Here is a 25,925-nt window from a genome sequence, read left to right as displayed (position 1 = left end):
TGACCAGGACCCTGGCCTACCCTGGCCTAGCCCTGAATCTTACTCTTCCAACCCATACTACATCTGTTTCCTGGCCACCCTTCCTTCCCTGTTGCCTGGGACAGGACGTCATCCCCACGACTCATGAAAGAACCCAACACAGCTGGTTGCTCACGTGTATGTGCAGGGGCCCACGTGCCTGTGCACATGCTCACAAAGACTTGCCTGAAAGCCTCGGCCTTCCCGTATGTGCTCACACACAAGTTGGACACCTGCCCAACCCTCAGCCACTCCTCACCCCACCTGCCTTCCACTGGAGAGAGCTCCATTTTCCCTGGACCCGTTCCCCGCCTGCATGTGTGAGAGCACCCGCCTGCATGTGTTGCCAAGGAGCTTCCGGAACACAAGCTGTTCATTCATTGATTCACTCACTCACGGCCCCAAGTAGTGTGCAGTCCAGTGGGATGCCATAATAATCACCCTAGTAATAAAAATGATAGCTGACTTTCAGAGAATGCTGCTCTGTGCTAGCACTATTCCAGGGGCTTTAAACACATTCACCCCCTTAATCCCCATAATAATCCCATGAAATAGTTACTAGTTTAAAATCCATTTTACAAATGGAGAAACTGAGGCACAAAGACGTTAAGGAACCTCCCAAGGTCAGAGAACCAGTCCATGGCAGGATCTGAACTCAGGCAGGCTGGCTCCAGAGCCTACTCAGAACCACAGAAAGTGCAGTAAAAAGTGACCAACAATCCCCACTGTTTCCCAGCGTGCAGGGGCAGCCCCGGGGTGGGGCTGGCATGTGGGCTAGGTTCTTGGAGGGCCCTACTCAGGCTGCCACTGGGCCTGAACCTGAGAGCTTCCCTGGGAGACTGTGTCCCCCAGCATGCAGGGTACAGCCCAGCAGTAGCGTCCCAGTCCCCTCAGCTGGCACTGGTCCCATTTCAGGGCAAGGGGGAATGGGGCTGACTTCAGGAGGCCAGGTTGTGCGGGCCCAGAGCCTGGGCCAAGCTATCCTCATCTCACCCAACACCCAAACTTGGCATCCCAGCCCTGGGCCACCCCATAGCTCAGGTTACCACAGCCTCTATCTTGGGTCAGCCTCCACCCTTAATGCCCTAGAGCTAATCTCCCCCACCATAGCCAGGACAAGCCACCTAGAGGGTGAACTTGATTCCATCTCTCTCCGGCTTCCAGCTCACCTGTCCCTGGCTCATCCTGTCCCACAGGCTGAGAAAAAGAGGAGAAGAGAAAGGAGGCGAGGGGAGGGGAGGGAAGGGAGAGCATCTTTAAATGCCCTGAGTACCTGAGATACACCAAACTGGAAACACCCTTCCCTTGGAACTTCATTGTAGTATCAGAGCAGTAAAACAACACAGGTTTGGAATCAGACAAGCTAGACGTTGAACCCTGAATCTACCACCTACTAACTACGACATTGGACAAATTACATACACTCTCTAAGACTCAGTTTCCTCATCTGTGAGATGGGGCTGATAAAACATAAACTTGGTAGGTTTGACACTTTAACAAAATCATATACACAGAGCACCCAGCAAGTCGCCCTGCCTTCCCTGGGTTTCACATGAGGACTGAAACCGTCTTCTCAGGGTTAACAAGAATTACATGCCGGGTTCTGGGCAGAAGTATAGGAGTAATTAAGCATTAATCAGGCCGCACTTTGGCCCATTCCTTTTTTTTTTTTTTTTGAGAGGGAATCTCGCTATGTCACCCAGGCTGGAGTACATTGGTGTGATCTCAGCTCCCTGCAACCTCCACCTCTCGGGTTCAAGCAATTCTCCTGCCTCACCATCCCAAGTAGCTGGGACTACAGGAGTGTGCCACCACACCCAGCTAATTTTTATATTTTTAGCAGAGATAGGGTTTCACCATGTTGGCCAGGCTAGTCTTGAGCTCCTGACCTCAAATGATGCTCCCGCCTCGGCCTCCCAAAGTGCTGGGATTATAGGCATGAGCCACCACGCCTGGCCAGCTTTTATTTAAGAATTGTTTAAGGCCAGGTGCAGTGGCTCATGCCTATAATCCCAGCACTTTGGGAGGGTGAGGTGGTGGGATCACTTGAGTCCAGGAGTTCGAGACCAGACTGGACAACATAGCAAGACCCCATCTCTACTAAAAATTTTTTTTAAAGTCTGGACATGGTGGCTCATGCCTGTAGTCCCAGCACTTTGGAAGGCCAAGACAGGAGGATTACCTGAGCCCAGGAGTTGGAGATCAGCCTGGGCAACATGGCAAGACCTTGTCTTTTTTATAATAAAAAAAGGTATTATAAAATTTAATTTATTATTAATAATAAATTTTTAAAAATTAGCCAGGTGTGGTGGTGCATGCCTGCAGTCCCAGCTACTCAGGAAGCAGAGGCAGGAGGATCACTTGAGCCCAGGAAGTTGAGGCAGCAGTGAGCTATGATCACACCACTGCACTCCAGCCTGAACAACAGAGTGAGACCCTGTCTCAAAAAAGAAAAAAAAAAAACAAGGATTAAGATGGTTTTCGGATCCTGAATTCCAGCAGAAGGGCCAATTCGAAGACCCTCAGACAGGAACTGATTTTTTTTTTTTTTTGAGACGGAGTCTCGCTCTGTCACCCAGGCTGGAGTGTAGTGGCACGATCTCGGCTCACTGCAACCTCTGCCTCCCGGATTCAAGCAATTCTCCTGCCTCAGCCTCCCGAGTAGCTGGGATTACAGGCATATACCACCACGCCGAGCTAATTTTCTTGTGTTTTTAGTAGAGACAGGGTTTCACCATATTGGCCAGGCTGGTCTTGAACTCCTGACCTTGTGATCCACCCACCTCGACCTCCCAAAGTGCTGGGATTACAGGCATGGGCCACCGCGCCCAGCCGAGGAACTGATTTAACATGAGAATGCAGTTTCTTTATTTCTTCATGCACTCTTCAACCAATTAACAATTCCCACACCTTGGCCACCCCACCCCAAACCCCATAAAACCTCTAGCCCCAAATGCTGCCCCACGATGATGAAACTCTTTCTCTGCTGCACCCTCGGTGTTGGTGTGTCAACTTGCTGCACCGCGGGCAACACACCGGTTAGGGTCACAGGACCAGCTTTCAGAGGGGCCAGGGAAGGCTCCAAACCCTAAACTGAAATCCTGCCTCCAAGTTACAAAGCCCCTAACCATACCCTCTCCCTTTCCTCTGGCAGGCAGGGACCCACTGAGGACCCTCACCTGGGGAGAGGGAAGGAGTCAAAGGAAGTGCAGGGAGGGACCACCAGGTAGCAGAAGGGAAGAGGGAGGGAGGGAAGGGGAGGGGAGGGGAAGGGAGGGACAGCAAGAAGAGTTCAGCTCTCTATGTGTGTCCCTTGAGGGGAGAGTCTGGGATCTGTGTCACCTCTGATATACTCACTCAGTCACTCACTCATTCATTCAATACACTTTTATTGAGTCCCAGGCACTGTGCTGGGTGCTGGGGGGACACAAGCCCTGTACCCAGGAAGAGTCTAGTTTTCTTCATGGAGACATACAAAATGAATTATTTGGTAAGGGCTATGAAGAAAATCAGACAGAGGAAAGGGTTGGGGTTGTTGCTACTCTACACAGAGCCATGAGGTGGGCCTCTCTGAGGAGGGTCCCCTTGAGCTGATTAAGACCTGAATGAGAAGAAGCCAGCTAGTTATCTGTCGATCGGAGGGGACGGCAGCTGGAGTGGGTTAAGGGGTGAATCTGGGGAGAGCTAGAGAAGATGGTGGGATGAGGGAGGGGCTGCCTGACCTCCATAAGTTCGCATTTTAGTCTCAGGTTGTTGGAGCCCTAGAGACAATTTGGTCCAACCTCCTTCCCTCCTTTTTTTAAAAAAAGATGGGACCTCGCTATGCTGCCCTCACTATGTGGCATGATCATAGCTCACTGCAGCCTCCAGTTCCTGGGCTCAAACGATCCTCCTGCCTCAGCCTTCCGAGTACCTGGGACTACAGGCGCACACCGCCATGCCCAGCTAATTTTTTATTTTAATTTTAATTTTTTTTTTTTGACAGAGTCTCACTCTGTTGCCCAGGCTGGAGTGCAGTGGTGCGATCTCAGCTCACTATAACCTCTGCCTCTCGGGTTCAAGCTATTCTCCTGCCTCAGCTTCCTGAGTAACTGAGATTACAGGCATGCACCACCACGCCTGGCTAATTTTTACTAATATACTAATATTAATAATAATACTAAATATACTAATTTTTGTATATTTAGTAGAGACGGGGTTTCACCATGTTAGCCAGGCTGGTCTCAAACTCCTGACCTCAGGTGATCCGCCGGCCTCGGCCTCCCAAAGTGCTGGGATTACAGGCATGAGCCACCCTGCCTGGCCTAAATCATTTATAGACATGGGGTCTCACTATTTTGCCCAGGCTGGTCTCAAACTCCTGGTCTAAAGCTATCCTCCCACCTCAGCCTCCCAAAGTGTTAGGATCACAAGCATGAGCCACCACGACTGGTGCAAGCCCCCATTTTATAGACGGGGAAACCTTCCTCAGAGAAAGGAGGAAGCTGTCAGGGTCACCAGTAGTTGGTATTGAGCCTGGCCTCCTGCAGGACTCCCAGGCCAGGATGCCAACTCTCGCTGCCTCTTCTTTATCTGTCATATGCACCTCTGGTTCCATCTGACCAGACTGTCAGTTCCCCGGGCCCCTGCTCTGCACCCCAAGGCCATCTTCCTGTCTGTCAGCCTGGTCTCCCCTGCTGTCTGACTCTATCTTTGGGCCACTCATCTCTCTGCTGCTGCTGTTCTAATGATAGATGAGGTTTCAAGGCTCTACCAAACAAGCCTGTCCATCAGGAGCGAGGGGAGATCTCAGCTACTTCCCAAGGCCCCCCACCAGCCCCGCAAACCCAGAGCCTTGGGGAAGGATGCTAGCATCTCTTCAGGTCCTGCTCCCAGCTGCCCTTCCACTGGTCACAACAACTCCGCCATCAATCAGGTCAGGCTGCCCCTCCTTAGCAACTCTCCCCCAGAATGTCCTTCTCCTACATCTGGCCTCCCCAGACACCCGCTTCCTCCTCATAGGTCCTCCTGCCTGTGAAATCCCACCTGGCCTGTGAAAAGGGCACCGGACTGGGAGTCAACAGCTGCCGCCTCTGGCTTCTTACAGATTCCTTAAGTCTAACCTCTATCCCTCCTGCTGCAGAAAAAGTGCATTTCTCCTGGCTCAATCTCTGTCAAAGCCAAGAAGACAGGGTGGCCTCTACTTAGAGAAGTGATTCAAGTCTCTGCCTGCCCCACTCGTCCTGGTCTCCTCAACCGTCTACTACCCCAACCCTACTCTGAAGGGGCCGCCCTCAGCCAGGCCCGGGTCTGGCCTATCTCCCAGCCCATCCTTGTTAACTCCCAATTCCCCCTTCCCTAGCGCTCTCTGTGGTTCACACAATCCAGCCAAAGGTTCAGATCCTCCCCTCATAAACTCTGTTACACCCAGAGTTCAGAAGATCACACCAGGTTGAGGATTCAAAGGAGCCCAGAAATTATTCATAACATATCCAACTCTGTCCTGTTTACCTTGATTTTTTTAAAGTATCAGTTACCCATAAAGACCCTAACAAATATGAAAAGGAAAAGCAATTATAAAAGATCCTTCATTATTCCACGCACAAGAGTCAAAGATTTTACCAACAGCCTCACTTTATAAATGCAAAAATAGGTCCAGAGAGAGAAAGTAATTTGCCTAAAGTCACACAGCAAGTGAGATGGTGGGACTAGAAGCCACGTCTCTGGCCACCCTCTGTGTGGTCTCCCTGAAAATTGGTGGTTCTCACCAGCAGCTTCTCGGTTCGTCAGCTCCACTGCCCTCTGCCCACACTTCCCACTGTCAGCCTCCTTCCCGTCCCACCCCCCACATACTCTTCTTCTCAATAGGGACCCAGGTCTGTCTCAGCTACATGCTGGGACCATTAAAGTCAAGAACATTGCCACTGACACTGTGCCTGGTGCCAGCACACCCCTGAGACACAGCAGGTCAACCACAGCACTCACCTCAACAGCGCCTCCCTCACCCCACCTGAGGGGCACCCATGCCAATGATGCACAGGTCTCTATCTTCTTAATCATCTCTGCTGAGGGGCCAGGCTGCAAATTACCCATCTCCCCAACCCCAGAGAAAGTCTAGGTGCTTAGGGGAGAACAGAGACTATGAAAATTATACCATGAGGGATTCCAGGTAGATCTCAGAAAGGACTTCCAGGTGGGAGAGATGAGTTTGGAGAACTGGTAGGGGGGAAGAGGAGTGTGCAGAATGGGACGCCTCCCTCCACCCCCTACCCCAGTGCCCCATCTAGAGCCAGAGTAGCTGAAAGCCAAAGGCTGCCAGGGCAAATGGGAGCAGGTGTGAGGAGGGGGACTCTTGAGGCTGGGGGTGCAGAAGCAGCAAGTTGCTTCTTCCTGGGCCCACTGCCTCTCTACTGACACCAAATAGGCAAGGGAAGGTGACCGAATGGCTGCTGCCTTCCCAGGCAGAGACGCTGTGTCCCCACCATCCCCCTGGCTGCTCCCACCTATCCCTAGCCTGGATCAGCTTTGGGGTCGGGGGTGTGGCAGAAAAGAGGAAAAGAAGGCATGGCTGGGGCAGGGGCCTCCCCAGGCTCCCATCTCATCAGAATTCAGCCTTGCCTGGGGTGATCAGGGGTCCTGATGACTCTCCCGCTGTCCCCTTTCAGAGCCCATGGCCACATAGAGCCCCCTCTCCTAAGGTCCCTCCAGTATCCTTCCAGGAGAGAAGGAGAGGTCCGGGCATCGGTGTCTCCACCGTCACTCACACACCCTATGTGTTTGGGAAAGTGGGGTCCCTATCCACCTGCCCACAGCCCACAGCGCTCCTGGCCTCCTGCGGACAATGCCCCCCTCGCGGACATCGCCAGGCCGTCCACACCTGCCCATGCCCACACCTGCCTGCCCGTCCCTCCCCGCCCCCGGCCCACCCGGGCCGGCTCCCGCCAGTCCTACCTGCTCCGGGCTGGGGGCTTAGCGCCCGGGCAGCCTCCCTGAGCACCAGCACCAGGAGCCAGAGCTCGCCTCGCATGGTGGGTGCCCGGACCTGCCCCCGGCCTGCTTGCTGCCCCGGTCCTGACGAGGGAGGGGGCCCTGGCTCAGGCTGCGGCCGCACGGTCCCCGGGGCTGGCGGAGGGGCGGGCGGCGAGGAGACGGCGGAGCGCGGGGCCGGGCGAGCCGGCAGAAGCGGCGAGAGCGCGAGCGGAGCGGGAGGCTGCGGCCTCCGGGAGCAGGCGGGGAGCTGGGGGGGCCGCTGGGTCGGCCGCTGGGTCGGTGGGGGTGGGGGGGAGCTGGGGCAGGGGGCGGGGCGGGGGGCGCGGCGTCTTTGGGGGCTCTCCCGGCGCCTGCCCTCAGCCCTACCGGAGCGCTCCCCTAGAGCTCCTGCAGCCGCTCCCAAGGCAAGGGGTGCAGAGTAGGGGACAGGGCGGGAGCCCCTCGGGCTGAGAGAACCCCTAGAAGCATCAGCCGCCCCGCGCTCCTCACTGAGCTCCTGGCTCCCTTTCCCTCCTCCGTTCCGCCGGGAAAGCTGCAGAGAGAAGGCCCGAGGACTGGACCCTTGGAAGGGACAGGCGCCCCATCCCTGGGTCACGGGCCCCTGCCTGTCCCCCGCCCCCAGCTCCTCCAAGCTCTGCGACTTCCTGAGCTGTTCTTCGGAATTCTGTGCGTCTCTGATGCTTTGTCCTCCAGCCCCCACCCCCAGAAATCTCCCCCTGCAGCAAAGACCCCCAGCTTTTCTCCCCAAGAGGGGCCTGAATCCCACCCCCCTTCCATGACTCCACCTTATCCCTCCACCCCCCATTTCCAGCACCGATTTGCCCCCCAAGCCTAGCAGACGTGAGGGTGGAGGGGGCCTGGCTACCCCTTACTCTGCAGCAGTCTGGACCCCTCCCCACGAGTAGGTAACCCAGGCCTCCTGCCTCTCTGGGGTCTCCAGGCCTACTCAGGGCCAGACCCAATCAATCTTCAGAGCCAGCCCCAGACGAGGAAATGGCTCACCCCACCTGCCACCACCTTCTAACAGGCTCTGGGGATAGATAATCTTTTTATTTTTTCTTCCAGGACAGAATAAAAATACCCGCAATGTAGGATATTTAATAGACGGCAAGGAATCAGGTCAGGACACGAAGATGCCTCTTCCCTCCCCTGACCTACTTCGTTCTTGTGACGGCAAGGAGCTGGGGCGCTGGAGAGTGGGAAACGGGGTGAGGGGGCATCCTGGCTTCTAGTGGGCTGGGCCTAGGGACTAGAAAACCGCGGAGAGGAAGGGTGCGAACGCTGAGCGCCATTGGAGAAATTTTCCAGGAGGAGGGATATGGGTGGGGACAGGAGAAGGTACACTGTGGGCTGGAAGAGACGGATTCCGTGGCACTGAGGTTAAAAAAAAAGAAAAAAAAAGAAAAAAAAAAACACCTAAGAAAGGAAACAACTAAAGGCTCTCTAATCTCTTAGAACGCCGGTTCCTCCTTCCGCCGGGCCCAGAGTCCCAGAGACTACCTCCTCCAGCCCTAAACCCAATGTCCCCTTACCGTGGAACAAGGCAAGGCCGGTCTGTAAATTCTTCTTGATGTCTAATTTAAATCCCAACTTGGCGGACTCTCAAACAGAATCAGATAGGCAGCTACCTCCAGCTGCAGCTACTTGCTGCCCTCAAGTGGCCACGTGACGAGCCACAACCCTCTCGTCCTGAGGGTTTCCTCTTTCCCCGGCCTGCCCACCCCCTGTCTCCGACCACCTGCCTTACTCGAGGTCAAGGTGAGAAGTCTCGGGACGGATTCCAGCTCCAGCCCCGGCGTCTTTGCACATTCCTCCATCTGGGGTACCTCGTGGTCTGTCTTACAAGAAGAGCTCAGGCTGAAACATAAACTTGTAAATAGTAGAAGCAAATGTGTAAATTTTAATGTAAGCCTCTAGAACTTGAGATCGTAATCACCTGCAGGGTGTGTGTGTGTGTGTGTGTGTGTGTGTGTGTGTGTGTGTGTGTGTGTGTGTGTGTGTGTGTATTTTGTTTGTTTTTTGAGACAGGTTCTCGCACGTTGCCTAGGCTGGAGTGCAGTGCTGCGATCATCGCTCACTGCAGCTTCCAACTCCCGGACTCAAGCGATGGGGAGCGTATATGAAAACACAGATTTCTGGACTCCACCCTCAAGTTTCTAATTCACTAGGTCTGGGATGAGGCCCGAGCGTACCCAGGTAATGCTGCTGGTCCCAGGACCACATTTTGAGAGCCACTGCTGTTGAATCCCCAGTTCCTTTCAGTCCCTCACTGCTCCTCGTCTGCCAGTAGGAGTAAAAGCAAACAGCTTAGGAAAAATCGACACCCAGGACAAAAACAGCATCTCGAAAAGGCCAAAGAGGGGGCACCCGGATTTGAACCGGGGACCTCTTGATCTGCAGTCAAATGCTCTACCACTGAGCTATACCCCCTCTGCCGACAAACCGACCGCACGTAGTTGTTTAGTGGTATTGCTGCGCAGGCGCTGTGTGGCGTTCCCGAAGGGAAGTGGAAGTGGGGTAAGACGTTTACAAGAGATGGAAAAAATACAACTCCCAGAAGAATTACTCACTTGGAAGCAGGGGTTGTTCCCTGAAGCTCTGAGCTGAAGATCCCCACTGGCAGTGTAAGAAAATATATTCCTGGGGTGTGGAAGGAGAAGTCTCTCGAAATATTTCACTTCGGGGGCGTCCCACTCTCCTGCCCTGCAGAAGACCCCTTGCCACGTCTCGGAGCTTCTTTCTCCCTCCCACATGCTCACGCGGCTTCTCCCGACCTGTCTTCCCCAGCCCAGCCCTTAGAAACTCAGCCTCCTTCCCGCCATGAAAGAGCCAGGCTGACCTGGGGGTGCGCTCGCCTCCGCCCTGCCATTGCGAGGTTGAGCCACCCGTACCGTGTTCCAAGGGTCAGCCCGGAGCTCCTCGCCCTCACTCGCATTGCATTCTACCCTGGGTACACACACAGGCTGAGCCACTGGCAGGGGCCAGGACTCCATCCTCACTCGCCTGCGAAAGCAAAAAGGGTGGCAGGGCTCGAGACTCCCTCCCATTCCATCTGTGCGGGAACTCTTTAGAGGACCTCCGGAGACCAACAAAACGAGGTAACTCCGGAGCGTAGAGGGGGCACCCGGATTTGAACCGGGGACCTCTTGATCTGCAGTCAAATGCTCTACCACTGAGCTATACCCCCGCCACGCCATCCCGGTGTAATTAGAGTTAATTTCTATGGAATAGGGGTGTGGTCTTCATTTTCCCTTAAAGTTTTAATCTGAGGGTTGCGTCGGGATACCTACTAAAAAAACACAAAATACAATGGGAATGGCTAGAACTCCTGAGTTCTTCCTTCATAGCCACGCTTTCGGAAAACCAACTAGATTAAGGAATCTTGGGCCGAGCGCGGTGGCTCACGCCTGTAATCCCAGCACTTTGGGAGGCCGAGGCGGGTGGATCACAAGGTCAGGACATCGAGACCTCCTGGCTAACATAGTGAAACCCCGTCTCTACTAAAAATACAAAAATTAGCCGGGTGTGGTGGCGGGCGCCTGTAGTCCCAGCTACTCGGGAGGCTGAGGCAGGAGAATGGCGTGAACCCTGGAGGCGGAGCTTGCAGTGAGCCGAGATCGCGCCACTGCACTCCAGCCTGGGCGACAGAGCGAGACTCTGTCTCAAAAAAAAAAGGAATATTGGGTCCTCTATATCCGTGCCTAGACTCTCCCCCAAATGTCCACTGACCGGCTTGAGAAAAGGACTGTCCCCAGGACCGTCCCAGGTCCAGGGATGTACAGATGAACAGACTGGATCTCCATCTTGTCTCCTGGGTTTTTCCAACCCCAGGGTCGCTCCTCCCCTTCTCTCAAACCAAAAGCCAGTTTGAGGAACAGACAGAGGAGAAGGCTGAAATAAGAGGTAAGCATTTTTCAATAGCATTTACTACAGCCTTATAAAAATCCTAATACAGTATTTTTTTAAAATCCTGGCCGGGCGCGGTGGCTCGCGCCTGTAATCCCAGCACTTTGGGAGGCCGAGGCGGGCGTATCACGAGGTCAGGAGATCGAGACCATCCTGGCCAACATGGTGAAACCCCATCTCTACTAAAAATACAAAAAAATTAGCAGGGCGTGGTGGTGCGCGCTTATAGTCCCAGCTACTCGAGAGGCTGGGGCAGGACAATCGCTTGAACCCGGGAAGCGGAGGTTGCAGTGAGCCGAGATCGCGCCACTACTGCATTCCAGCCTGGGCGGCAGAGCGAGACTCCAACAACAATAACAACAACAACAAAATCATTACACAAAGACAAACAAGCAGCCCCTTTAGGAATCTGGTATATTTGGGAGGAGTGGGATTCACATTGGAAGGACACTAGAAGTAAAGGGGATGCTGTGGGGTGGCTTAAAGTCCAAGAGCTGTGGTCAGAGTCAGCATCTCAGAGGGAATGGGAAGACGAGGAGAAGTGGAATCCCTGCAGTGCAAAGGGCTGTCCCTATCTGGGACGTCCTGTCCTCCTCCATTTCCCCTTCCAGTTTTTGCCTCTGCCCTCCTCCCCTTGAGCCCACCTTCTTCACCTTGCTAGAATCTCCTTTGCCCAAAGGGAATGGGACAAAAATGGCTGAGGGGCTAAAAAGCCTGAGGGTGGAAGGAGGTTTGAGGAAATGAAGAGCAATTCCAGGGGTCTTTTTTTTTTTTTTTTTTTTTGAGTCGGAGTCTCTCTCTGTCGCCCAGGCTGGAGTACAGTGGCCCGATCTCAACTCACTGCAACTTCCGCCTCCCAGGTTCAAAGGATTCTCCTCTCTCAGCCTCCCCAGTAGCTAGGATTACAGACGCCCGCCACCACGTCCGGCTAATTTTTGTGTTTTGCTTTGTTTTGTTTGAGACGGTGTCTCGCTCTGTCACCCAGGCTGGAGTGCAATGGCACAATCTCGGCTCACCGCAACCTCCACCTCCCGGGTTCAAGCAATTCTTCTGCCTCAGCCACCCGAGTAGCTGGGACTACAGGCGTGCACCACCACCAAGCTAATTTTTATATTTTTAGTAGAGACAGGGTTTCACCGTGTTAGCCATGCTGGTCTCCAACTCCTGACCTCAAGTGATCCTCCTGCCTCAGCCTCCCAAAGTGCTGGATTATAGGCGTAAGCCACCGCGCCCAGCCTCAGGGGTCTCTTAATCTGCCCCCCCCAACACACACACACATTATTCCTACGGAGAGACTGAGGGCTGAGGAGAGGGAGAGAGTTCCACTCCCTAAATCTGCAACATATCCAGCATTTCCCTGACGTCTCCAAGAAGGATGCCTGCGGCCATGGAGAGAGGAGCAGCTTCTTCTGCTGTGCTGTCTGCAGGAATCCAAGGTATGCAGTCCAGCTTCTCAGCAACGGGTTGGGAGAATGGTGTCAATCTCACTGTCCATAGCAGCCACTGCTCCCACTAGAGAACCATAGAAAAGTAATAAATAGCCACTTGATTTTCCACTCATGTTGACCATGCAAAACCCCAAAGTTTCTGGTTGACCTCAGACTGGAACATCAGTTAGCAGCGGCCTGAGATTCCATCCACTGGAGTCCGGCAGGCAGCCTGCAGGGAGGAAGGAACAGGAGGGGTCAGCCTATCCCAAGAGAATGATGGCCTTCAAGTCTCCAGCCCTTGCCCAGATCGGACTGGGTGCAGGAACCAAAGTTACATCCAATAATTCAATTAACAGAGATGAACTGGCTTGAGTATCTGCTGTGCATCAGGTACTGTGCAAGGCTCTGGAGTTACTGGTGAAAAAGCAGACATGCCCCTGAGGCTTACTGTCTAGTAGAAGAGATGGATACTAAATAAATGGTCAGACACATAATTCTGTAATTACATACTGTGATAAAGGAAATATACAGAGGCCTCTGGATGCCTGAGAGTCAGGGAGGGCTTCTCTGAGGAAGGAGCCTGGAGACTCACCTTGGTGGGCCCCTTAGCTGTGTCTCTGGGCAAGGATTCTTCACGGTGATCTGTGCCAGAAAGAGGTTCCCTACGCAAGTTACCCCATTAGATTGTAAGCAACTCCGGCGCATGGGTGGAGTCTTGGTCATCTCTGTATCATCCTCAGCCTTGGTCTGGCACTGCACAGGGAACATCGGGGGTACTTAGAAAATGCTGATTGGGCCAGGCGCAGTGGTTCACGCCTGTAATCCCAGCACTTAGGGAGGCGGAGGCGGGTGGATCACCTGAGGTTGGGAATTCGAGACCAGCCTGACCAACATGGAGAAAGCCCGTCTATACTAAAAATACAAAAATCAACTGGGCATGTTGACGCATGCCTGTAATCTCAGCTACTTGGGAGGCTGAGGCAGGAGAATCGCTTGAACCCAGGAGACGGAGGTTGCAGTGAGCTGAGATCATGCTATTGCACTCCAGCCTGGGCAACAAGAGTGAAACTCCACTCAAAAAAAAAAAAAAGAAAAAAGCGGCCGGGCGCAGTGGCTCACGCCTGTAATCCCAGCACTTTGGGAGGCTGAGGCGGGCGGATCATGAGGTCAGGAGATCGAGACCATCCTGGCTAACACCATGAAACCCCGTCTCTACTAAAAATACAAAAAAAAAAAAAAAAAAAATTAACCGGGCGTGGTGGCTCACGCCTGTAATCCCGGCTACTTGGGAGGCTGAGGCAGGAGAATGGCGTGAACCTGGGAGGCAGAGCTTGCAGTGAGCCGAGATCGCGCCACTGCACTCCAGCCTGGGCAACAGAGCAAGTCGCCGTCGAAGAAAGGGAAGGAGGGAGGGAGGGAGGAAGGAAGGGAGGAAGAGAGGGAGGAAATGAGGGAGGGAGGGAGGGAAAGAAGGGAGGGAAAATGCTGATTGAACTGACTGTGGGTTGTGGAAGAGGGTTCTCCTGACCCAGCGGGTGGCAAGGACACTGCTAGAAACGTGTGGTCCCTTGGACTGACTTGCCTGAAGTCTCCCCTTCTTCAAAAAACACATCTGCGCCAGGCGTGGTAGCTCACTCATGTAATCCTCACTTTGGGAGGCCGAGGCAGGAAGATCGTTTGAGCTCAGGTGTTTGACACCAGCCATGGGCAACGTGGCAAAACCGTGTCTCTACAAAAATACAAAAATTAGCAGGGCATGGTGGTGTGCGCCTGTAGTCCCAGCTACTAGGGAGGCTGAGGTGGGAGGATCGCTTGAGCCCAAGAGGTTGAAGCTGCAGTAAGCCATGTTTGCACAACTGTACTCCAGCCTGGGGGGTGACAGAGGGAGACCCTGCCTCAAAAAAAAAAAAAGATACCTGTGTGCCCAGCCTGCCATGATTCCACTTGACAGGTAAGAGGAAAGGGAAATTTTCCAGGCCTGATGTAAGGCCCTTTCTACGTGGCCCAGCTCCTTAAAATCCTCCAGGTGATTACTCAATATCTACCTGCTTAGTGTCCCTTGTCAGATAACTTACCTAAAATTGCAACATTCCCTGCACACACTTCCACTCTCCCTTTTCTTTTCTTTGTTTTTGCTTTTGGAAATGGGGGTCTGGATATGTTGCCCAGGCTGGACTCCAACTCCTGGCCCCAAGCCATCCTCCTGCCTCAGACTCTCCAGTAGCTAGAACTACAGGCATGAACCACCATGCTGGCCCAATCTCTGTTTCTTACTCTTTATTCACCTTATCATTTATCACTTGGTTTTTTTTTGTTTTTTTTGTTTTTTGAGACAGGATCTTGCTATGTTAACCAGACTGGAGTGCAGCAACATGGTCAGAGCTCAGTGCAGCCTGGAACTCCTGGGCTCAAGTGATTTTCCTGCCTCAACCTCATGAGCAGTTAGGAATACAGGTGTGTGCCACCACATCCAGCGTTTTTTTTTTTTTTTTTTTTTTTTTTTTTGGTAAAGACAGAGTCTCGCTCTGTTGCCAAGGCTTTTCTCAAACTCCTGGGCTCAAGCCGTTTACCATTTTCTTTTTCTTTTTTCTTTTTTTTTTTTTTTTTTTTTTTGAGATGGTGCTTCGCTCTTGTTGCCCAGGCTGGAGTGCAATGGTATGATCTTGACTCACCGCAACCTCCGCCTCCTGGGTTCAAGCGCTTCTCCTGCCTCACCCTCCCACGTACCTGGGATTACAGGCATCTGCCACCACACCAGGCTAATTTTTGTATTTTTAGTAGAGACGGGGTTTCTCCATGTTGGTCAGGCTGGTCTCGAACTCCCGACCTCGGGTGATCTGCCCGCCTTGGCCTCCCAAAGTGCTGGGATTACAGGCATGAGCCACCGCGCCCCGCCATCATTTTCTAACTGACTATATATTTTTCTTGTTTATCATCTGCCTCCCCTACCGGAAAGTAAGCTCCATGAGGGCAGGGATTTTTGTCTGTTTTGCTCGCTGCTGTTTCTCCAGTGCCTAGAACAGTACCTGGCACAAAGGAGGTGCTCAAGAAAGATTTGTGTACTGAATGGTGTCATTTACTCTACAGAAACTCTAGGAGGTATAATGATCCTCTTCCTTACAGATAAGAAACTGAAGTCAGAGTGAGTCAATGATTTCTGCCTGGAAGGCTTGTTCCCCAGGTCTCCCTGTGGCTGTCTCCTACTCTTCACTCAGGTCTCAGCTCAAAAGTCACCTCTTAAGAGAGGCCAGCCCTGACCACCAGAACTAAATCAGACCTATCCTTCTCCCCTCCATTTCTGGTAACCAGTGGGATTCTTCACATCACTTCTCAGCACCTAAGATTATTGCGGCCAGGTGCAGTGGCTCATGCCTGTAATCCCAACACTTTGGAAGGCCGAGGCCGGTGGATCATCTGCGGTCAGGAGTTCAAGACCAGCCTGGCCAACGTGGCGAAACCCCATCTTTACTAAAAATATAAAAATTAGCCAGGCGTGGTGGCGGGCACCTGTAATCCCAGCTACTCCGGAGGCTGAGGCAGGAGAATCGCTTGAACGTGGGAGGCGGAGGTTACAGTGAGCTGAGGTCATGCCATTGCACTCCAGCCTGGGCAACAAGAGCAAAACTCTGTCTCAAAAAAAAAAAGAGAGAGAGAGATTATTGCATTTAGGCGGAGTGCTACCTCTTTCTCCACTAGAACAAGCCCCTGAGAGCAGGGATGCTGTCTGCTCGTGGCTTACCCACCACATCTCACCTGTGGGGAGATGCCCAATTGGCTTGGCCCAGGAGCCAACTGTGAACCAGATTCTCATAGGAGAGAGGCAGGAGAAGGGTTCTGATGGTCAGTCATCCATTGGTTCAGCCAGGCCCTAGAGATCCAGGTAGGGCAGCCACTAACCCTTCCCTGGTGAGGGCACAGCAGCCTTGTATATGCCACGAGTGGTCTTTGATGGTGCTGAGAGTAAGGAAATGGGAGATCTCCACCATCCTCATGGAGTCCTTCACGTCCTGCTTATTGGCAAATATCAGGACTGAAGCATCCCGTAGAGCCTGTGGACAGAGGAGCCCAGCCCCAGTGAGCCTGCTAGTGCCCAGCCTTCCTTCCTACTGCCTCACAGGCGCTCTCTGGCTCCCTCTCCAGCTGTCCCAGGAAGAGAGGCCCATGCCTGGATGGGGCAGAGATGGGGGCCCTGCCACAATGGTAGCAACCATATCAAATGACATCAGCAGCTCAAGGAAAGCCTCTTTATGACAATCCCATAGGTGGGAATTGATGATCCTCCTCATTTTATACTTGGGGAAACTGAGGATTAGAGAGGTGAAGTCACTTGTCCAAAGTCCTACAGTGAATGAAAGATGGAGTTAGAACTTGAACCAGCAACTCTGGCTTCTATAGTCAATTGCACTGAGGGTACTGATGCCCTTCATCAGGCACAAACCAGCCCTCCTCATGCTGCTGGTATAGAGGCTCTCAGAAACTGGGACAGCAGGAATGAATCTCAGAGAAGCTAAGTGACCAGCCTGAGGGCACACAGCTAGTACCACTGGGCCCTCTCCCAACTGCAGGGGGCTTACCTCATGGGCCAGCATTTTATATAGCTCCTCCCGAGTGGTCAGCAGCCGATCCCGGTCCGTGCTGTCAATCACAAGGATGATAAACTGGGCAGCAGAGGGAAGCCGTGAGAGACAGGCTTTCTCTTTGGTAAATGTGTTTCCTGCCCTCTTTGTTTCCCCACTGGTCTCTGCACTGCCCAGATGCCAGCCCCAGAGAAATGAAAGCATGCAGCCTCAAGATTTCACCACCCTGCTTCCATTATAATTGTCTTTTTTTTTTTTTTTTTGAGGCGGAGTCTCGCTCTGTCATCCAGGCTGGAGTGCAGTGGCGCAATCTTGGTTCACTCCAACTTCTGCCTCCTTAGTTCAAGCGATTCTCCCACCTCAGCCTCCCAAGTAGCTGGGATCACAGGCGCGTGCCACCACACCCAGCTAATTTTTGTATTTTTAGTAGAGACGGGGTTTCGCCATGTTGGCCAGGATGGTCTCAAACTCCTGTTCTCAGGTCATCTGCCTGCCTCAGCCTCCCAAAGTGGTGGGATTACCACCAGGTGTGCTGCCACACCTGGCCTGTAATTGTCTTTTCTATCCAGACATGGGAATAGCACACCTCTGACTGTGTGGCAGAGGCTGTGCTACATAAGCACTGGGTGTTCATGACTCCATTTAGGCCTCACCACAACCCTGTGGACTTGGTACTGTTAGTATCCCCATTTTACAAATGAAGAGACTGAGGCTCAGTGAGGCTATGTATCTTGCTCTTGACCACACAGGTGCTGGAAATGGAACCCAGCTCTGTCTCCGTCCAAGAATTAAACCACTGAATTCTACTCCTGCTGGAGTAAGAAAGTAAGGCCTCTAGAGAGAAGGGGCCTACCCATCCAGTGCATCAAACAGAAAGCTGCCAGCAGCTGCCAGAAAGTATTCAAACACGTTAACAGGCAGGCACTGCACTGTGTTGAGTATCTGACATATATACATTACATATTGGTTTGTTATTTAATTTTCACAACAACTTAGGGAGATCATTATATATATGTATATATAAAACTTTTTTTTTTGAGACAGAGTCTTGCTCTGTTGCCCAGGCTGGAGTTGCAATGGCGTGATCTCGGCTCACTGCAACCTCTGCCTCCCAGGTTCAAGCAGTTCTCCTGTCTCAGCCTCCCGAGTAGCTGAGATTACAGGTGCCTGACACCATGCCCAGCTAATTTTTGTATTTTCAGTAGAGGTGGGGTTTTGCCATGTTGGCCAGGCTGGTTTCAAACTCTTGACCTCAGGTGATCCACCCGCCTCGGACTCCCAAAGTGCTGGGATTACAGGTGTGAGCCACAGGAACCGACCATTATAATCTCTATTTCACAAGTTGGGGAACCAAGGCTCAGAAAGGTTACATGACAGTCTGATATCACACGCCTGCCTTGGAGACCCTTCAGCCCTGGTGCCCTCCTCACCTCAGTGTTGGAGTAGTATGTGTTCCAGATAAAGCTCAGAGCCTCAGGTCTCACTATGTCCCACATGAAGAAGTGGGTCTTCGGCAGAATGATCTCCTCCACGTTGCTGCCAATGGTGGGACACATATGGACCACCTCATTGATCAAGCTGGGGAGGTAGGAGTGGGCACCATGAGCTCAGTCCAGCCTACTCCCAACTCTGGCCCCCAAATGCTCTACTCCCAAAGCAGTCTGAATCTAACTCAGAACAAGTCCACCCAGGTTCACCAAACACCTGCTTGGAGCCAGGCCCTGTGCTGGGCCCTGGGGAATGAAGACAGGAGTGAGACCAAGCCCTGCCCTGGCTTGGACCCCAGAGAAGGGAAACATCTTAGAGGAGGCTCCTCAAACTTTATCTCTTTTTTTCTTTTTATAGAAACAGGGTCTCACTGTGTTGCCCAGGCTTACCTTGAACTCCTGACCTTGGGCTCCTGTCAAGAGATCCTCCTGCCTTGGCCTCCCAAAGTGCTGGGATTACAGGCATGAGCCACAGAGCCCAGCCTCCTCAAACTTTAATATGCAGTTGAATCACCTGAGAGTTTTGTCAAAATGCAGATTCTGACCCAGTGAGTCTGGGCAGGGCTCCAGGCTTTTGTCTTTCTTTCTTTCTTTCTTTCTTTCTTTCTTTCTTTCCTTCTTTCCTTCTTTCCTTCTTTCTCTCTCTTTCTTTCTTTCACAGAGTCTCACTCTGTCGCCCAGTCTGGAGTGTAGGTACGATCATGTTTCCCAGGTTCAAGCAATTCTCCCGCCTCGGCCTCCTGAGTAGCTGGGATTACAGGCGCACGCCCCCACGCCAGGCTAATTTTTGTATTTTTGTAGAAACGGGGTTTCGCCATGTTGGCCGGGCAAGTCTCGAACTCCTGACCTCAAGTGATCCATCCACCTCGGACTCCCAAAGTGCTGGGATTACAGGCATGAGCCACCGCATCCGGCCACAGTTTTGCTTTTTTTTTTTTTTCCTTGAGATGTAGTCTCTCTCTGTCGCCCAGGTTGGAGTGCAGTGGCACAATCTCAGCTCACTGCAACCTCCGCCTCCCTTTGTCGCCCAGGCTGGAGTACAGTGGCGCAATCTCAGCTCACTGCAACCTCTGCCTCCCGGGTTCAAGTGATTCTCCTTCCTCAGCCTCCAGAGTAGCTGGGATTACAGGCATGTGCCACCACGTCCAGCTAATTTTTATATTTTTGTAGTAGAGATGGGGTTTCGCCATGTTGGCCAGGCTGGTCTTGAACTCCTGTCCTCAGGTAGATCCACCCACTTCAGCCTCTCAAAGTGCTAGGATTACAGGCGTGAGCCACCTTGCTCAGCCCTTTGTTGTTGTTGTTGTTGTTGTTGTATTTTTAGTAGAGACGAGGTTTCACCATGTTGGCCAGGCTGCTCTTGAACTCCTGATCTCAGGTGATCCGCCCGCCTCGGCCTCCCAAAGTGCTGCGATTACAGGCACTTTGAGAGCAACCGCGCCCGGCCATGGTTTTGCATTCCTAATAAGCTTTCAGGTGATGCCTATGTGACTGGTCTGTAGACCACACTTTGAGGAGCAAGAGTTTAGAAAAATGAGACAGACACAGTGAGGGACATCAGAGAGGTGCTTTGTTTAAAGTGACATAGAAAATATACACATGCTTTTATATGTAAATAATGCTTCTGAAAAGTTACGCAAAGTTACAATAGGAGGAAAACTAGGAGCCAGAGGCAAGAAGGAAACTTACTTTTCACCGTGTATTCCTCCATTGTTTGAAATTTTCCTTTATAATTTTTTAAAATCATTACATGTATTACTTTTTCATGGAAAAGCTTCTCCTAAGTAAAGTACTTTGGAGGCTGTAAAATGGGAGAGGTGCCATCCAGAGAGCGAATATCGGGGAAAGCTGCGATCGGTATTTACTCAGCACCACCCATATGTGCCAGGCTTGCTAGACCAGGAGCTACAGAGCCTCAGTGAGCCTTTGGGTTTGAAGAAGGGGAAGAAAGTTAACTGGCAGAGGGGACAGGGGTGAGAAAGGAGGGACCTGCCGCTAGAGGGAGCGAAGAGCAGGGAGGCACTTTGGGACACTTGGCAGGCCTGGAGCTGGGTTTGGCAGGGCCCCCGGGAAGATGGAGGAAAGCAGTGGGAGCTAGGGTTGCCTGTACGGTGCAGGATTTGAATGCCAGACCGAGGAGCCTCAGTACTAGGAAGGTCCAAGCAGCGTGCCCAATCGCTCCTCCGGACTACAGAGGAGCCCGGGAACCCAGGGAAGAGCTCCAGTGATTGGTCCCTCTGCCTGTCAGTCTGGTGGGAGGCCGAGCCCTCTACCCTCCCCGCCCGAGAGTCACTTACAACCGGTAGAGAATGGTGGTCTTTCCTTCATTGTCCAGTCCCACGATGATGACCGTGTGCTCTGGAAGCGTCGGAGGAAGGGCAGCGTCAGGGCCAAACCCGAAGACCAAGGGACTGTGTGCCCCCACCAGACCTCCCAGGAAGGAGATAGCGCTCCCCGCAGGCTGGGGACCTCTGCCCACCGTACCGCGTCTGCTTCCCACCCGACTCCGACACCTGCCCCACTCCGGGACGGTGGAAAAGACAGCTGAGCCCCCACCTCCCTTCACATTCTAGAAAAGTGTCTGAAAAGCCCAGGGCGCTTCTGGGCTTGCCAAGAGACGGTGTTTAGAGAAAGAGTCTAACGCGAAGTCACAATCGCAGGAAACTCGCAGCAGCCCCCCATCCCCGCCGCTGGCGCCGTTTAGCGGGGAGAAAGGAGGCTCGCCCAGCTTTGCGTCCTGGGGCGCACCGAAGCGCCGGGACCCAAGAGGAGCAGGCAGGGACGGGGGCAGGGGAGGCCGCGGGGCAGTCGAGGAGCGCCCATATACGACCCTCGGAGCCCGAGGTCCCCCCGTGAGTCCGACCACAGATCAGAGGAGTCCCAGAAGAGAGCGAGATCAAAGCGCTCGCTTGGATGCCCTGTGCGCCCCTTACCCTGGTTCCCGAAGATGCTCATTAACTTGGCGATCAGCTGTCCCATGGCACTTCCCGGGCCGGACAGGTGCAGGAGGGCTCAGCGGCCTCAGGAGCGGAGTCGGCCCTGGTACTCGGAGCTCCGCTCCCCCGGGAGGGTCTGGCAGATTTTGCCTATGAAGTTAGGGAAGCCCCACACGTCACCAACCTGACCTGGGAACCCTCTGGGACGCTGGCCCTTCGTGGGCACTATGGACACCCCAGTGACTAAGGGCTGCCTGTCCCGGGCCCGAGAGGTGCAAGGAATATGGGGGTTCCAGGCTCCAGCCCTCCCCCTCGCCCTGCGAAAACTCCAGAGTTCTCCGGGTGGACTGCTCCACTACCGCAAATCAGGGGAGACTCAGCACTGCGCGCGGAACCGGATCCCAGCTCTCCCTCCTCTGAGTGCCATGTCTAGGGCACTAGACTGAAGCAAAACCCCAGGCGACCCACTTTCTGTACCTACCAGCTGTGTAGTACAGACAGGGCTCACCGATCCTCTCTGAGCTGGGAGAATATTCCAACCCTCCACAGATGTGCAGTTGGTTCACTAGCGTGGGTCTTGTGGGCCCACTCAAATTGCATTCCCCTGGGGAAGGGCAGGGTCTCCCCTTGATGCTTGGCAACTTCTAGGATAAATCAGTACTCCTACAATTCACGGACAAACCTACTGCCCAGGCACAGCTTCCTGATCCCCAAAAGTGGGCGCCTGAAGACAAGGATGGAACATGAAGAGAGATCCTCCGGCTGGAGACCCTGCAGAGAGGCCCCAGATACCTGGCAGAGGAGTACATGGGCCAACAGAGAACCAGGAGGCCAGGCCTGAGGAGGGAATGGAAGGCGGAGTTTCCTGCTGTTGCTTGTGAATTTCTTTCTTTGCTTAAGCTGGGGGGAAAAAAACAAAAAATCAGATAACAAAAGGAGAAGTCCAAAAGGCAACGTGCCCTCAGGCTGCAGGAATGGTTAGCAGGAGATCCAGCCAACACACCAGGGAGCCAGCTCCTTCCACCCCACTGTACTGCCTTCCTGCAGCCTCCACTAAGGTAACAACCCTCCATTAAGGTAACAACTTTCTAACTGGTCTCCCTGCATCTACCTCTCCTTTCCCAAGGCATCCTCTCCATGGCCCCTATTAACCTTCCTAAAGCACAGTTCAGGGTCTGTAACTCCCCCAGCTCATAGATCTTCAATGGCTCCCTATTGCTCACTGGATTCAGATCAGTCTCCACTTGACCTTCAAGAGCTTCCACGAACAGCCCCCACCTGCCTTCACAGGTTTATCTCCCAGGCTCTGTATCTACTGGTTCCTGCCTACACATGCCTGGCTCTTTCTGATGGTGCCTTTGCTTCTGCAATTCCTCCTTGGGTGCCTTTCACCTTCTCAGAAAGGAGAATGCCTGAGACCCATTAGCTGCCCTGCCATAAAAGCCACCTGCTTCCCCAGCCCTGACTTGGTTCTCCAGCCACATGGGGCTTCTCCCTACACTGGGCTTATAGACGGGCAAGTCTGTTTCCTCCCATCAACTGTGAGTACCAGGGTGGGATTCATATCTTGTTAACCAGCATATGACCTCCCCCGCCAGCCCAATCACTCCCTGCCTGGTCCAGAACCCTGCACACAGGAGGAATGTGTTGCTGTCAGACTGATGTAGAATGAGTTAAGCTACAGCCTGAGAAATGGCACTTGGAGTATTAAAAAAGGAATGTGAACACAAGTTTAAGAGGATTGAGGAAGGCTGGGAAGTTTGCGGGAAGAAGAAGGAAAATAGCTCACTAAATACAGACTTTCATCCCACCCAGCTTGGTGCCCAGAGTTAGAAGGATAGAGTTGACTGCCAGAGCCCATCTGGGCTGATTGCATTTCAGCCTTAGGAGAGAAGGAGCCAAGTCTGGGGCTGGGGGGTGGGGCACCAAGGATGCTGAGGGAAGCAGCAGTGTCTTAAGCATTTTACCATCTGTTTCCTGGGGGTAGTGGGATGGGGGGAGGAACATCTTAGTGCATGCTGCCCTCCCCACCTCCTCTTTGCAGAATTGAAAGTAACACTCTGCAAGCTGGAAACACATTCAGTAAACAGACAAGGAGAGGCCATCTCTCTGAGCATACTCTGGCTCTGGAAGCTGCCTGATAAAAAAATAATAATAATTAAAAGAGAAAAGAAGAAAAAAAAAGAAAAGAAAATAGAAAAACAGACGAGAAGATCTGCCTCCACTTTGAGGCCCAGGACCCGGATCTTAAGAAGCATTCATTCGTTCATTCATTCATTTGACAAATATGAGCCAGGAAATACATGAAGTAGACAAAACAGACCTAGTCCAGGTCTTTATGTTTTTGTTTTGTTTTGTTTTGTTTTTTGAGACAGAACCTTGCTCTGTCACCCAGGCTGGAGTCCAGTGGCAGGATCGCGGCTCACTGCAGCCTCAACCTCCCAGGCTCAAGTGATCCTCCCACCTCAGCTCCCTGAGTAGCTGGGAGTAGACGTGAAAGCCACCACTCCCAGCTAATTTTTTTTTTTTTTTTTTTTTTTTTTTTGTAGAGATGGGCTTCACCATTGGTCTCCAACTCCTGGACTCAAACAGTCTCCCGCCTCAGCCTCCCAAAGTGCTGGGATTACAGGTATGAGCCACTGCTCCCATTCCCAGTCTGGGTCTTTATGGAGCTTGTGGTCTAGAGAGACAGACAGATACACACACACACACACCCCTCTGAGAGACAGTAGGAAGGCCTGATTTAGAAGGAAAGCAAGGCACCCTTCTCTGAAGAAAATGAGAGGTGAACCTAGCTGGACTTCCCGGGTCGAGTGGGGACTTGGAGAACTTTTCTGTCTTACAAGAGGATTGTAAAATGCACCAATCAGCGCTCTGTAGCTAGCAAGAGGATTGTAAAATGCACCAATCAGTGCTCTGTAAAAATGCACCAATCAGTGCTCTGTAGCTAGCAAGAGGATTGTAAAATGCACCAGTCAGTGCTTTGTAAAATGCACCAATCAGTGCTCTGGAAAATGCACCAATCCGCACTCTGTAAAACGCACCAATCAGCAGGATCCTAAAAGTAGCCAATCACAGGGAGGATTGAAAAAAAGGGCACTCTGGCAGGGTGCAGTGGCTCAGGCCTGTAATCCCAGCACTTCGGGAGGCCGAGTGGGGCGGATCACGAGGTCAGGAGTTTGAGACCAGCCTGACCAACATGGTGAAACCCCATCTCTACTAAAAATGCAAAAATTAGCTGGGCGTGGTAGTGCCCACCTGTAATCCCAGCTACTCAGGAGGCTGAGGCAGGAGAATTGCTTGAACCCGGGAGGCAGAGGTTGCAGTGAGCCAAGATCGGGCCATTGCACACCAGCCTGGGCAACAGAGTGGGACTCCATCTCAAAAAAAAAAAAAGAAAAGAAAAGAAAGGAAAAAAAAAAAAGAAAAAGAAAAAAGCACACTCCGATAGGACAGAAACAGAACATGGGCGGGGCCAATAAGGGAATAAAAGCTGGCCACCTCCCAGCCAGTAGCAGCAATGTGCTCGGGTCCCGTTCCATGCTGTGGAAGCTTTAGTTCTATTGCATTCTTTTGCTCTTTACAATAAATCTTGCTGTTGCTTAATCTTTGGGTCCGTGCCATCTTTAAGAGCTGTAACACTCACCGCGAAGGTCCGCGGCTCCATTCTTGAAGTCAGCGAGACCACGAACCCCACCAGCAGGAACCAACTCTGGACACAAAAAGATTATTGGAGCTAAGACAAAATTTTTCTCTAAGATACTGAACTGGGACAGCCCCTTGTCCCTGGACCATGGTGGCCTCAGCCTAGTTCTCTTTAGTGTAGAACAGTGGAAACCTTAAGCCACACATAGGACCTGGGCCTCTCCCACATCACCTCATTCTGGGACAGAACCCACTGCAAAAACAGGAGCAGCTAGTCAGGGAAGGAAACAAAGGGTCCCAGGTAGCAGAAGTCCCCAGTCCCTCGGTTCCTGCCTGGTCTCGGCTGACTTCATGGTTGTCGAAATCCTCACACATGGACAACCACTAACTTGCTGATGGTGTAGCCAGAGTTAATTGAGAGCTTCTGATTACCAAGAAACAAGAATCTGCCCCCATCTCTCGCTATCTCCAAGCCAGCTAGAAATGCCTTTCCTGCAAGTTCCAGGCAAATGCAATTTCTTTTCTTTTGTTTTTTTTTTTTTTAGACAGAGTCTCCCTCCATCGCCCAGACTGTAGTGTAGTGGCTCCACCTCAGCTCACTGCAACCTCCCCCTCCCGGGTTCAAGCGATTCTCCTGCCTCAGCCTCCCAAGTAGCTGGTATTACAGGCGCCCACCACCACGCCCGGCTAATTTTTGTATTTTTAGTAGAGATGGGGTTTCACCATGTTGGCCAGGCTGGTTGTGAACTCCTGACCTCAAGTGATCCACCCACCTCGACCTCCCAAAGTGCTGGGATTACAGGTATGAGCCACCGTGTCCGGGCTGCAAATGCAATTTCAGGCAGAAGGCACATGGGGCACAAATACACTCAGACACCTGCTTCCTCCTTCTCAAACCCCCAGCCCCCACCTTTGCAGAAGCTGATGCATCCTGGGACAAGGGAATTAGCACTGAAC

At 52.6% G+C, this 25,925-nt stretch overlaps 2 protein-coding genes and 2 non-coding genes across 12 annotated transcripts in view; all 4 read right to left on the bottom strand.

The window, feature by feature from the left end:
• Nucleotides 1-10,004, bottom strand: part of PLXDC1 (plexin domain containing 1) — an 87,139-nt gene extending 77,135 nt beyond the window's left edge. For 4 of the 9 annotated variants that reach the window (XM_034941976.3, XM_055102289.2, XM_063599100.1 and 1 more), the window contains exon 1: nt 6,949-7,618. In XM_034941976.3, coding sequence (XP_034797867.2) covers nt 6,949-7,024 — 76 coding nt within the window. In that variant the 5' untranslated portion in view covers nt 7,025-7,618. The other 5 variants (XM_063599101.1, XM_034941977.3, XM_063599105.1 and 2 more) reach the window with 5 other exon arrangements.
• TRNAC-GCA (transfer RNA cysteine (anticodon GCA)) lies at nt 9,346-9,417 on the bottom strand. Its single transcript has one exon. It is a non-coding gene; the product is annotated as a tRNA-Cys (tRNA).
• A 98-nt stretch (nt 10,005-10,102) lies between the features above and the next one.
• On the bottom strand, nt 10,103-10,174 carry TRNAC-GCA (transfer RNA cysteine (anticodon GCA)). Its single transcript has one exon. It is a non-coding gene; the product is annotated as a tRNA-Cys (tRNA).
• Nucleotides 10,175-12,323: 2,149 nt separating this feature from the next.
• Nucleotides 12,324-21,366, bottom strand: ARL5C (ADP ribosylation factor like GTPase 5C). Its single transcript, XM_034941974.3, has 6 exons — nt 21,321-21,366; nt 20,685-20,745; nt 18,331-18,478; nt 16,898-16,981; nt 16,077-16,372; nt 12,324-14,052 (listed from the first exon to the last, which is right to left on the bottom strand). Exons 1-5 carry the CDS (start codon nt 21,364-21,366, stop codon nt 16,181-16,183), a joined length of 531 nt encoding a protein of 176 aa, XP_034797865.1. The 3' UTR covers nt 12,324-14,052; nt 16,077-16,180.
• Between the last annotated feature and the right edge of the window lie 4,559 nt (nt 21,367-25,925).

This window comes from Pan paniscus, chromosome 19 (assembly GCF_029289425.2).
Source record: "Pan paniscus chromosome 19, NHGRI_mPanPan1-v2.0_pri, whole genome shotgun sequence".
Taxonomy (NCBI): domain Eukaryota; kingdom Metazoa; phylum Chordata; class Mammalia; order Primates; family Hominidae; genus Pan; species Pan paniscus.
Note: the sequence above shows the minus strand (reverse complement) of the source record. Positions and strands in the feature narration are given on the sequence as shown.

Coding starts and splice junctions, on each gene's coding strand:
- ARL5C (XM_034941974.3), bottom strand. CDS start 21,366: ATGGGACAGCTGATCGCCAAGTTAATGAGCATCTTCGGGAACCAGG. Junction 20,746..21,320: donor GAGCATCTTCGGGAACCAGG/GTAAGGGGCGCA, acceptor CGACGCTTCCAG/AGCACACGGTCATCATCGTG. Junction 16,982..18,330: donor CATACTACTCCAACACTGAG/GTGAGGAGGGCA, acceptor TCTGCTGCCCAG/TTTATCATCCTTGTGATTGA.